Raw genomic sequence first — 13,824 nt, forward strand, 5'->3', positions numbered from 1 at the left:
ACCCTTGCTGACTGGGCCGACACCTAGCCAGAACACCTGGGATGTGGACAGACATGTGAGGCTGGTTCCACCCTTCAGTGAAAAGGAAGTCGCTAAATTTTTTCCACACTTTGAGAAAGTGGCTCGACAGTTAAACTGGCTGGAGGAGGCCTGGACCATACTAGTGCAAAGTGTGCTGGTGGGTAAAGCTCAAGAGATTTATTCGGCGCTACCAATGGACCAATGTGCAGATTATGAGGTATTGAAGAAGCACATCCTCAAAGCCTATGAGTTGGTTCCTGAAGCTTACCGGCAAAAATTCAGGAATGCCAGGAAGAGGGAGAGTGAGACCCATGTGGAGTTTGCCAGAGTGAAAGAAAACATGTTTGATCGGTGGTGTGAGTCAAAAGGAGTCGGGAAAGACTTCGAAGCATTGCGTGACTTGATCCTGGTGGAGGAATTTCAACAGTGTGTCCACGAGGACATCAAAGTGTACCTGCAGGAAAGGAAAGTACCAAAGTTGTGGGACGCAGCCAACATGGCAGATGATTATGCCTTAACACACCGACCGGATAGGGGTCCACAACCCTAACTCCTTGCCTAGACTTCAGCAGGGGAGTTATGGAACACCCGGTGCGGAGAACGACAATACATGGCGGCGGCCTCGAGAGGATTATGGGGACAACTCTGATACCCCAACTGTTCGAAATCAGGGCCCAAGACAGTCTTATTTCCCGGGGGGCCCGAGGCAGACCACGAGTTTTTCCTCCGGGCCTACTTGCGCCTTTTGCAAAAAACCTGGACACTTGATGTGCAGTTGTTACCTCATGAAAAGGGACAACCCAGAGCGGAGTCCGACTATTACAACTCCGAATGCGATGGCAAGCGTAAGAAATTGCCCACAGAAGAGTTACCAACCATTTATTTATGAGGGGTTGGTCTCACTCGAGGGAGACTTGACTAACCCAAGACCTGTTAGGGTATTGAGGGACACAGGAGCCCATCAATCCTTAATGCTTGAAGGCATTTTGCCATTATCAAAGAGTACCGCAACTGGTGATAGGGTTCGGTTACAAGGGATCGGTGGCTGTGTTAGTGCCCCACTTCATGTTATCCATTTGGAATCCGATTTGGTGTCAGGACCGGTCACCGTCGGTTTACAAGCCACGCTTCCTGTAGAGGGAGTATCTGTGATTATCGGGAATGATTTGGCCGGGGGGCAAATTTATGGTAACCCGAGGGTGGGTGAAGAGCACCACAGGGGAAATAACCCCACCCCAGCTCGGGATGGCGACAAAAGTGCCAAGTTATTTGTAGGGGGACTGAACTTCAACACAGAGGAAGAAGTTCTGACCTCTGTCTTCAACAGATATGGGCCACTGGTGGAAGTGCGGGTGGTAAAAGACAGGGAAACGCAACGGTCAAGAGGGTTTGGCTTTGTCACGTTTGCAAGCACAAGAGACGCCAGGGAGGCAGAGAAGAATTGGAATGGTAAGGATTTGGAGGGTCGGACCATAACAGTAGGGAAGGCATTTCGTAGGCGTCGAGAGGTCTACAGAAGAGGACCACTTGGCGGTAGTTTTGGTGTTGGCAGCAGCCGATATTACTATGGAGGCTCCCAGAGTTACGGCATCTCCCGAAAGAATGATTGGCAGAGGACTGGCCGAGAAGGAGACCGCCAGTCAGGTGACTGCTGGGACAAGGGGTCCCACCGTAACTGTTAGGAGTCCGGAGAAGTTGAAGCACTCTATATACGGCGGAGCCGCCGAGCCTGGGCTCCTACACGGGCTAACCGTGAACGCCACGTACTTAAAAGGCGTCCCGGTAGGGAACGTTCCTGCACGGACTAACCGTGAACTCCACGTTCTTAAAGGCGTCCATGTAATGAACTTTCCTCCCCGGACTAACCGTGAACCCCACATTCCTTAAGGCGTCCATGTAGTGAGTACTCAGCTGGGCCTCCATCCAAGAGCAACTAGAAGTTGTTGACGCTTGGTCTAGAGGGAATTACCTTGGAATCTCTGGGGGGTGTTGGTGAAAGTTTGTTGCTTTATTTTTGAGATGCGATAATTGTGCCAGGGGGGGAACTGATGATTTGGGGTATCGGGTTTGTTTATCAAAGTTGGCCGGCCCAGAAAGTTTTCGCGGGGTTCAAACTTTCTTTCTTGAAGGGGGGGAGTGTTACTGATTCCGGGTTTAGGTGAATTACTATTCATGTCATTGCTTATTAATGTTTATTCTATTAAAGGTTGTTGTGGTTAAATGGTTAGAGAGGCTCCGGATAACAGGGGACCGGAAAGGGGATGGTGAACCGGAAGAAGAAAAAAGACACGAGGTCCGGGAGAAGCGGCCTCTTCTTCTTCCTCGCCCAGCTCCGACGCGAGCGGTGTCGATATTGATTAGCGTTGAGAACGCTGAGTTTGAAACGCCCGTCTGGCGAGAGGAGTTACCTGCGCGGGGTGATTGCCTGTTACGTGTCAGGTTGCCGGGGCTTCCTGGAAGGAACCAAGCGTCTGGCACTGTTCGCCTCGACGCCTCCGAGGGCGTGTACGGGTCGCACCTTGGGCCTCGCGCGCTTTGCTTTGCCCGCTTTGCTTTGCAAGGAGGTGTGCGCTGCAGCAGCTGTTCCCGGTACGTGACGTGCACGTTTGGGAGCCCGTCCGCCAGGGGTCCTTTCAACCGCCCGTGTGCGGAGAAGTCGACCTTCACCTTGGTCTGGGGGGGCCCAGAGACATTGTGAGGGACAGTGACCATTGAGGGGTCGTGAGTGGGGAAAGGGGGGGAATATATGAGATGGCCATCTTAGTAATATTGGTGATTGATTGTTGATGGTTGTTGATTGATTGGGGAATATATTATTGATTAATCCGGATCCTTGGTGTGGGGTTTCTTATTGACTGGAATTCATATTGATTGCGTGACGAAAGCGTATAAAGCATAGATCTTTCTGGCGGGGTCCTCCCACGGTCCGGGGGTCACCAAGACCAGGTAGTTACCGGGAGGACCACGTAACAATATGGATTCGGATATGATAATTATTTAATTTTTTTAGTGATTCTTCACCATTGAGAGAAAGGGCCAAAAACGATACGTATCAGGATATCTCAAAAAGTTATGGATGGATTTGGATGAAACTTGGTGGATCAGTTGTGTATGTGACAAGGAAGAATCGATTCAATTTTGGTGAAGATTCGGATCGGGATCTGGCAAGTATAATTTCAAAGTGATTCTTCACCATTGAGTGAGATGGCCAACCAGGTGGAGGTGTACTCTCTACTGAGTGCCGTTCTAGTTATATTTGAGTTTTTTTGGTGTGTGTTGTGGAAGTAAATGTTTCATGGTGGCCTGAGTGCAAATCCTGCAACCAACATCCTAGAAATAGGTAACCCAACTGCAGGACGACATCCGTGGACACTATTGGGCACCAGATACGGATGGCCGTTGGCTCACCAGGAGCTCCTCACCATTTGACAGGTTTTGTTTTAAAACCTGCTGGGTGTCCATATCCACATACACTCCTCACCATGAAACATGTTTACATGGAACCTGCAGCAAGTCACAGATGAGATTTGGCCTCCCCTGACCATTTCCACCCTTCTGGTGAAACTCCCAAAATCCAGGATCACTGCTCACCTCCACTCATTTGTTCCTCTTTTTTCTCTCATTCAGAACGAACTTCTACATCCTCTTCAATCCCATTCTTCCCTCCAGGTCTTCAAGACAGCTGTTCACTACCATCTCAACCCATCCCCTGTCCAAAACCGATGCATGATCTTTTCTATCCCCGTTAACCCTTTGCCCTGCCCACTCCCCCCCCCCCCCCCTTTCCCCTTCCCCCACACCAATCCCTTCTCCATAGAAATATCCAGTTTCCCCTCTTTGGAGTTTCCTTCTGTATCCATGTTGTCCACCCCATGCATCCTCTTATGCCCCAAACCCATTCATTCCCACATACATTATTTGTCCAGGTCCCATCAACTCGACTGTTGATGTTTCCCAGCTCTGTCTCCACTGCTCCTTGTGTATGCATCTCTGCTCTTCCTTTTACATCCTTGTTTGCATCCTGTTTTTGTCTGTTACATCCTGATCTGTTCAGTGTCCCTGCTCTTCCACGAGCCTCAATGATGTATCCAAAAAGGCATTTGGAGAGAATTGTCATGAGATTACTTCTACAGCCGCGAGTGAATTGCATCGACTAATTTCAATTTGCCTATCAACCAAGCAAAATGTGGTGATGACGCAGTCCTTTACCTGACAAACGCTGCCCAATAACACAATAATACAATTGGGTATGTGTGGGCTACCTTCATAGATCTCTCATCCGCATTCAACACAATTCACTCACACTGATTATTGGAGAAGCTGCAAAACCTGAATGTCAACCCATCTCTCATGCTATGGATCACCGACTTCCTACAGGATCTGACTCAGTGGGTACAAGTGAACAATGCTTTATCAGAACAGATAACAATGAACACTGGGGCCCCACAAGGATGTGTTCTTTCACCATTGCTTTTTATTCTGTATAGAAAATGAGTATATTTCACACTGAATCAATGTCAGCATTTTAAAATATACAGATGAATGTTATTTTCTCAAAGATAGTGAATTGGATTACAGAAATACTCTGAAGAATTTTGTTACATAGTGCAGTGATAATTACCTTAAATTGAACACTCAAAATAACTAGAATTGCACTCATAGAGTCCAGGAGACCAGAAGGTTTATTCAAGTGAAAAGCGCCGGAACGTTTGACCTCATGGGGTCATCCACCGACATCACAAAAATGCATTGCTGCCGGGTCTGACCCGTGGCTTTCCCCCGGAAATCACTCAATTAGTGACGCCATTACCGAAAAACCTATTTTGCTCAATATCTGGAGAACTATGCATGATAATATCACTATTAAGGTGTCTATACCTATGTTTACATGGTCAATCATTACACTGACACCCGCATCATTGCTAAAAAATGTATAGTTTTCCAGGTAAATGTGTAGCCCACCCGCTCATTAAGCGACGCCATTACCGAACACCGATATATGGAAAACTTGTAGATGTGCAGTTCACATAATTAACTTGATGTCCTCTTGGCATTACAGGTCTTCTCTGTCACTTTCGTCACTCTCATCACTGTCCTCACTCCAAGCATTATCTGACTCTTCCTCATCTACTGAATTATCTTCCACGCCATCCACGTCATCCTCATGTGGGCCTGTGAGGACTCAGTGATGAGTGGAATACAAGGTTTCCAGATTTGTTTGATCGTTTGTCAATGAGGATTTCCGGGAATCGTTCCTTTATCTTCGATATCAGACTTTGTGTCGTGTACCAATCAATGTCATCCTGTGGTCCTCCAAGAGCAAGAAACTCTTCTTTGTACAAATTGAAAATTACTGACGCCAACATGGGAGTTTTGCCTTTGATGACTTCATTTTCGAGGAACATCGACAAGTTTTTGAAGGCTTCAACGTGCATCTTCCGATTCGACGTTTGCTCTTCATCCGTCACATGCAGTCTTACATAGTCACGACGACAACTGTTATGGTATTTGGCTTCCTTTGCAATAAGATCTTCCCCTCGTCCAATGATCCTAGTATCACACTTTTTCTTAGCAGCAAGAAGGATTGCCTTGCTCCCGTCTGTGGTCAAACATTGGCTGAGGGGTTCATTTTTCTGCAACTTCCTCTTCCTCTTCTGTCCACACAAAATACATTCCTGTCCAAGGACGCTTCTCGTGTTGGTAAAAGGATGATCGGAACTTGAACGAGTGGTCTTCTGAGGTGGTTCAGATGGTTCTGTGCTTGGAGGTGCTCCTCTCTTAACAGCACAGAATCGACCGAGGCAAACTGAGTGGTAATATTTGCCTTCTGGGCCCTCAGCTGTTCTGATCTCTTCCGAGGTGTTCGAAAACTTGTCACTTTGAAGTGCCTTTCGCCGTCTAGCAGCATTTTTGGCTGTTTCCCGGTTGCTGGAATTGAAACACTTCAGGGCATGTTTCTTTTCTCCTCTTTCTTTGCAAATTATACAAACAGGGGCGTCATTTGCCATGATCTGTAAATAACAAAAAGGGACAGAGACCAATGCATCATTTGCCACATTGTAACAAAAGACAGAGATGGTACGACTGCAGTAGGCAACTTTCAGGGTGAACTCCACATTTTCAAGCACTAGAGTTGGCATTGTAATATTTCACCATAAAAACATGGGTATACACACCTTATTTGTGATATTATCATGCATTGTTTTTCAGATATTGATGAAAATGGGTTTTTCCACAATGGCGCTGCTAACTGAGTGGGTGAACTAAACATTTACCTGGAAAACGATACATTTTCTAGCAATAATGCAGGTGTCAGTTTAATTATTGACCATGTAAACATAGGTATAGACACCTTATTTGTGATATCATCATGCATTGTTTTTCAGATATTAATAAAAATGGGTTTTTCCACAATGGCGTTGCTAACTGAGTGGGTGAACTAAACATTTACCTGGAAAACTATACATTTTCTAGCAATACTGCGGGTGTCAGTGTAATTATTGACCATGTAAACATAGGTATAGACACCTTATTCGTGATATTATCATGCATAGTTCTCCAGATATTGAGAAAAATAGGTTTTTCGGTAATGGCGTCACTAATTGAGTGATTTCGGGGGGAAAGCCACAGGTCAGACCCGGCAGCAATGCATTTTTGTGATGTCGGTGGATGACCCCATCAGCCCATGAGGTCAAACGTTCCGGCGCTGTTCACTTGAATAAACCTTCTGGGCTCCTGGACTATCAGTAGACAGCATAACTCCGCCTGGTTGGCCATCTCACTCAATGGTAAAGAATCACTTAAAAAATTATACTAGCTGGATCCGGATCCGGATCTTCACCAAAATCTAATCTATTTGTCCTTGTCAGACACCCAACCAGTCCACCAAGTTTCGGCCAAATCTCACATAACTTTTTGAGATATCCTGCTATATATCGTTTTTGGCCCCATATCTCCAATGGTGAAGATTCACTTAAAAAATTAAATAATTCTCATATCCGAACCCATTCTCAGATCTTCACCAAAATCGAATCGAATCGTCCTTGTCAGACACACAACCTGTCCACAAAGTTTCGTCCAAATCATTCAATAACTTATCCTGATATCCTGCTATGTATCGTTTTTAGCCCTATCTCCAATGGTGAAGAATCACTTAAAGAATTCTAGTAGCCGGATCCGAATCTTCACCAAAATCTAATCATTTCGTCCTTGTCACATACGCTACATCTCTGCCAAATTTCGTCCGAATCCGTCTACAACCTATTGAGATATTTTCTTCACAGACAAACGGACAGACAAACAGCCAGCAGTGAAAACATAACCTCCATCCACCTTTGGTAGCGGAGGTAATAGAGAGATGCTTTTTGACTTCAGGAATTCCACATCTCAGTTATCCCGAGTGATGATCAACAATGATGATATTGAGACTGTTCACTCGTACAAGTATTTATGCATAATCTGATGATAATAATTGGTTAAAAAGATATAAATCTCTGGTTTCCAAAAGACAACAGCTCTTGTACATTCTTAGACAAGCGAAATACAGTAATTTTGGGTTGATAAAACGATTATGAGGCCTTTTCACAAATTTTTCACGATGTGGGGGTTCAGTAATTACCTCCCAAAGGAGGAATTACCGAAGGTGGGTGGAGGTTATGTTTTCACCCCTGTCTGTTTGTTTGTTCAATTGCTCAGTTTAGTGATGGTTCAGTCATTGAGAGTGTTATCTTGTACGGTTGTGTCTGGTTTAGTGATGGTTCAGTGATTGAGTGTTATCTTGTATGGCTGCTGTGTCTGGTTTAGTGATAGTTCAGTCATTGAGTGTTATCTTGTATGGCTGCTGTGTCTGGTTTAGTGATGGTTCAGTCATTGAGAGTGTTATCTTGTACGGTTGTGTCTGGTTTAGTGATGGTTCAGTGATTGAGTGTTATCTTGTATGGCTGCTGTGTCTGGTTTAGTGATAGTTCAGTCATTGAGTGCTATCTTGTATGGCTGCTGTGTCTGGTTTAATGATGGTTCAGTCATTGAGAGTGTTATCTTGTATGGCTGCTGTGTATGGTTTAGTGATAGTTCAGTAATTGACTGTTATCTTGTATGGCTGCTGTGTCTGGTTTAGTGATGGTTCAGTCATTGAGAGTGTTATCTTGTACGGTTGTGTCTGGTTTAGTGATGGTTCAGTGATTGAGTGTTATCTTGTATGGCTGCTGTGTCTGGTTTAGTGATGGTTCAGTAATTGAGTGTTATCTTGTATGGCTGCTGTGTTTGGTTTTGTGATGGTTCAGTAATTGAGTGTTATCTTGAATGGCTGCTGTGTCTGGTTTAGTGATGGTTCAGTAATTGAGTGTTATCTTGCACGGTTGTGTCTGGTTTAGTGATGGTTCAGTCATCGAGAGTGTTATCTTGTATGGATGCTGTGTCTGGTTTAGTGATAGTTCAGTGATTGAGTGTTATCTTGAACGGTTGTGTCTGGTTTAGTGATAGTTCAGTGATTGAGTGTTGTCTTGTATGGTTGTGTCTGGTTTAGTGATGGCTCAGTAACTGAGTGTTATATTGCACGGTTGTGTCTGGTTTAGTGATAGTTCAGTGATTCAGTGTTATCTTGTACGGTTGTGTCTGGTTTAGTGATAGTTCAGTGATTGAGTGTTATCTTGTACGGTTGTGTCTGGTTTAGTGGTGGTTCAGTAAACGAGTATTATCTTGTACGGTTGTGTCTGGTTTAGTGGTGGTTCAGTAAACGAGTATTATCTTGTACGGTTGTGTCTGGTTTTGTGGTCGTTCAGTAAACGAGTGTTATCTTGTACGTTTGTGTCTGGTTTCGTGATGGTTCAGTAAACGAGTGTTATATTGTATGGTTGTGTCTGGTTTCGTGATGGTTCAGTAAACAAGTGTTATCTTGTACGGTTGTGTCTGGTTTAGTGATGGTTCAGCCATTGAGTGTTATATTGTATGGTTGTGTCTGGTTTAGTGATAGTTCAGTGATTGAGTGTTATCTTGTACGGTTGTGTCTGGTTTAGTGATGGTTCAGTGATTGAGTGTTGTCTTGTACGGTTGTGTCTGGTTTAGTGATAGTTCAGTGTTGAGTGTTATCTTGTACGGTTGTGTCTGGTTTAGTGATGGTTCAGTGATTGAGTGGTGTATTGCACGGTTGTGTCTGGTTTAGTGATAGTTCAGTGATTGAGTGTTATCTTGTACGGTTGTGTCTGGTTTAGTGATAGTTCAGTGATTGAGTGTTATCTTGTACGGTTGTGTCTGGTTTAGTGATGGTTCAGTCATTGAGTGTTACAGTCACGTGAAAAAGTAAGTAGACCCCATGTAAGGTTTTGACTTTTTCAACATATTTCAACATACAGCTATTTGATCTTCATTTCAACAATATTGATAGATAAAGGTGATATAATATAACAAATATCATGAAACATTTACATTTTGTCGTCCATTGTATAATTTAAATAAACATAAATGCAAATTTCACATGTGGAAAAAGTAAGTACACCCTTGGCTCTAATAGGTGGTATTGCCCCCTTTGGCAGAAACAACCTCAAGTAGGCATTTCTTATAACTGTCGACCAGTCTCTGACATTGACTGGGAGAAATTTTTGCCCACTCCTCCATGCAGAATTCTTTCAGCTGTGCGATGTTTGAGGGGTTTCTTGCATGCACAGCTCGTTTCAAATCCCCCACAACATCTCGATGGAATTTAGATCTGGGCTTTGACTTGGCCATTCCAGAACCCTCCATTTCTTTCTTTTCAGCCATTCCTTGGTGGATTTGCTGGTATGTTTAGGGTCATTGTCATGTTGCAAGGTCCACCTTTGGTTGAGCTTCAACTTTCCGACAGATGGCCTCACATTATCCTCAAGCACCCTCTGGTACAATGAAGAATTCATAGTGGATTCTATGATGGTGAGCTGCCCAGGCCCTGATGCAGCAAAGCTGCCCCAAACCATAATATTTCCACCACCATGCTTTACAGTTGGTATCAGGTTCTTGTGGTCAAATGCTGCCTTTGGTTTTCGCCAAACATGTCTTCTGGTACTGTGGCCAAATAGCTCTACCTCTGACTCATCTGTCCAGAGCACATTGTTCAAGAAGTGCTGGTCTTTGCCTAGGTGTTCATTGGCAAACTTTAGTCTTGCCCTGATGTTCTTTCTGGACAGCAAAGGTTTCCTCCTGGCACACCTCCCATGTAGATCAAATTTGTGCAGCCTCTTTCTGATGGTCGACTCGTGCACTTTGACATCAACAGTGGCAAGAGCAACCTGTAGGTCCCGTGATGACATTCTGGGGTTCTTAGAGACTTCTTTCAGCATCTTGCGGTCTGCTCTCGGGCTGAACTTGCTGGGGCGGCCTGGCCTGAACAAGTTGGCAGTTGTTTGGAATCTTCTCCACTTGTAGATGATCTTCCGGACAGTCGAATGATTGATTTCAAATTGTTTGGAGATCTTTTTAAATCCCTTCCCAGACTCGTAGGCAGCTATAACCTTCTTTCTGAAAGCCTCAGAGAGCTCTTTTGATCTCGGCATGGTAATGCCGCACACTTCAACAACAAAGAGCAAACCAAACTAAATGCCTGAGGTTTAAAGAAGACAGGTTCCTCCAAGATCCTGTCTAACGATGTTCTAATCATTTGCACCTGAGCTGGTGCACCTGATTCTAATTTTAGGTATTTTAAGGAGTGATAAATGTAGGGGTGTACTTACTTTTTCCACATGCAAAATTTGCATTTATGTTTATTTAAATTATACAATGGATGACAAAATGTAAATGTTTCATGATATTTGTTATATTATATCACCTTTATCTATCAATATTATTGAAATGAAGATGAAATAGCTGTATGTTGAAATATGTTGAAAAAGTCAAAACTATACATGGGGTGTACTTACTTTTTCACGTGACTGTATATTGTACGGTTGTGTCTGGTTTAGTGATAGTTCAGTGATTTAGTGTTATCTTGTACAGTTGTGTCTGGTTTAGTGATGGTTCAGTCATTGAGTGTTATCATGTATGGTTGTGTCTGGTTTTGTGATAGTTCAGTAATTGAGTGTTATCTTGTACGGTTGTGTCTGGTTTAGTGATGGTTCAGTCATTGAGTGTTATCATGTATGGTTGTGTCTGGTTTTGTGATAGTTCAGTAATTGAGTGTTATCTTGTACGGTTGTGTCTGGTTTCGTGATAGTTCAGTAATTGAGTGTTATCTTGTACGGTTGTGTCTGGTTTAGTGTTAGTTCAGTAATTGAGTGTTATCTTGTACGGTTGTGTCTGGTTTAGTGATAGTTCAGTAATTGAGTGTTATCTTGTACGGTTGTGTCTGGTTTAGTGATAGTTCAGTAATTGAGTGTTATCTTGTACGGTTGTGTCTGGTTTAGTGAAAGTTCAGTGATTGAGTGTTATCTTGTATGGTTGTGTTTGGTTTAGTGATGGTTCAGTCATTGAGTGTTATCTTGTACGGTTGTGTCTGGTTTAGTGATAGTTCAGTAAATGAGTGTTATCTTGTATGGTTGTGTCTGGTTTAGTGATAGTTCAGTGATTGAGTGATAGTTCAGTAATTGAGTGTTATCTTGTGCGGTTGTGTCTGGTTTAGTGATAGTTCAGTGATTGAGTGTTATCTTGTACGGTTGTGTCTGGTTTCGTGATAGTTCAGTGATTGAGTGTTATCTTGTATGGTTGTATCTGGTTTAGTAATAGTTCAGTGATTGAGTGTTATCTTGTACGGTTGTGTCTGGTTTAGTGATAGTTCAGTCATTGAGTGTTATCTTGTACGGTTGTGTCTGGTTTAGTGATAGTTCAGTAATTGAGTGTTATCTTGTACGGACGTCATGCTCATGGAAGACCTGATGATTCCATCGAGCGTGAACATAGAAAACAAAGCATTGCGACTGGACATACTCAGGAACAAAAAGAAAAAGACAGCATTGATGATGAGACATCAGTACCCAGCGATTTTATCCTAAACAATGCAGAAATCAAGAAAATGACCAAATATCAGGACCTCAACAATGAGGTCAAGAGATCTTGAAAGCTGAAGAGCATCAAAATCGTACCAGTGATTAATTGGAGCAACAGGAATGAGAAAAAGAACCTCATTGAGATTTTGAAAACCATCCCCGGGAATATAACCACAAATGAACTACAACTGGAGGCAATCCGGGGTTTGGGGATGATCCTGAAAAGAGCCCTTGGAACAAAACTCTGAAAAAGTTGAACAGCTTGGTCCATGAACTGTGATCGCTTACCGAAGCGGAGGTGGATACTTTGGGTCCTGGGAGGACTCCGTTCAACCTCCTGAAACTCGCAAATGGAGATAACAACCAACGACATGCACACACGGACACACATGCATGGACACACACACACACACACACACACACACACACACACACACACACACACACACACACACACACACACACACACACACACACACACACACACGATGCAATAGTCTTGCATCCCCTGCATCAGTGAGACTGCTATACTTTGCTCAGTTAATGGAGCATTCCAGGCACATCAAGCCAGATATTTACGGAGATACATTAAACAGTGGAAAAACGACCGAGCCAACAATTTGATGTCTCATCTCACCTCCGTGTACTGCTGTACGACATCCTCAGGACTCGGCCCCAGGAATATGAAGAAGTCCAAGAGGCCTCCTACAGTATGGTAAGTGATAGCGAGATTTGACTGCAGAGTTACATCTGTGGGGAAAACATTTCGATTGAAAGAACAATCTTTGTGCAAATTCATTCAAATGTTACAATTTACTAGACAGGAAAGTCTCATCATTATGCTATCCTTGGAGTCCCAACTTGTGATGTTATCAAACAGATACCTGGTACCCAGAAAAAGAGACTCATAATTGTGTAAAGCAAAAAATAATACACCAGTAAAATAAGTTCAGTGCCGTGCTCATCTCCAAATTGTCTAGTCGGCTTAGAAATCCAGTACATAGTCAATTCTGAGCCTTCATTTTCCTTTGCGTGAAAAAACGACGCAAAGGAACAATACTAGCTTTGGTGTGATCATCACCGACTTGTTGATCACCACTCCAAGAACGATTTTATATTTAAAAATTGGGTAAGTAATGCAAAACATAACCACGTTTGAATTACCTTCAAGCAAATACAAATATTACTCTGGAAATAGATGGCAAAGACTTCATGTATTTACAGAGAGTAGAGTGGAAGTGCTAATAAACATGTGTACCATCTCAATAATAACAATCAACATGAACAAAGACTTCATGTATTCACAGAGAGTAGAGTGGAAGTGCTAATAAACATGTGTACCATCTCGATAATAACAATCAACATGAACAAAGACTTCATGTATTTACAGAGAGTAGAGTGGAAGTGCTAATAAACATGTGCACCATCTCAATAATAACAATCAACATGAACAAAGACTTCATGTATTTACAGAGAGTAGAGTGGAAGTGCGAATAAACATGTGCACCATCTCAATAATAACAATCAACATGAACAAAGACTTCATGTATTTACAGAGAGTAGAGTGGAAATGCTAATAAACATGTGCACCATCTCGATAATAACAATCAACATGAACAAAGACTTCATGTATTTACAGAGAGTAGAGTGGAAATGCTAATAAACATGTGCACCATCTCGATAATAACAATCAACATGAACAAAGACTTCACGTATTTACAGAGAGTAGAGTGGAAGTGCTAATAAACATGTGTACCACCTCGATAATAACAATCAACATGAACAAAGACTTCATGTATTTACAGAGAATAGAGTGGAAGTGCTAATAAACATGTGCACCATCTCGATAATAACA

General features: G+C 43.1%; 1 protein-coding gene across 2 annotated transcripts in view; it reads right to left on the reverse strand.

Annotated features, from left to right (window-relative positions):
* Nucleotides 1–13,824, reverse strand: part of LOC137438996 (sucrase-isomaltase, intestinal) — a 674,815-nt gene that overhangs the window by 71,095 nt on the left and 589,896 nt on the right. For both annotated transcript variants that reach the window (XM_068134544.2, XM_068134543.2), the window contains exon 30: nucleotides 12,607–12,719. In XM_068134544.2, coding sequence (XP_067990645.2) covers nucleotides 12,607–12,719 — 113 coding nt within the window. The remainder of the gene's footprint in view (nucleotides 1–12,606; nucleotides 12,720–13,824) is intronic.

This window comes from Myxine glutinosa, chromosome 13 (genome assembly GCF_964187855.1).
Source record: "Myxine glutinosa chromosome 13, kmMyxGlut1.1, whole genome shotgun sequence".
NCBI lineage: Eukaryota > Metazoa > Chordata > Myxini > Myxiniformes > Myxinidae > Myxine > Myxine glutinosa.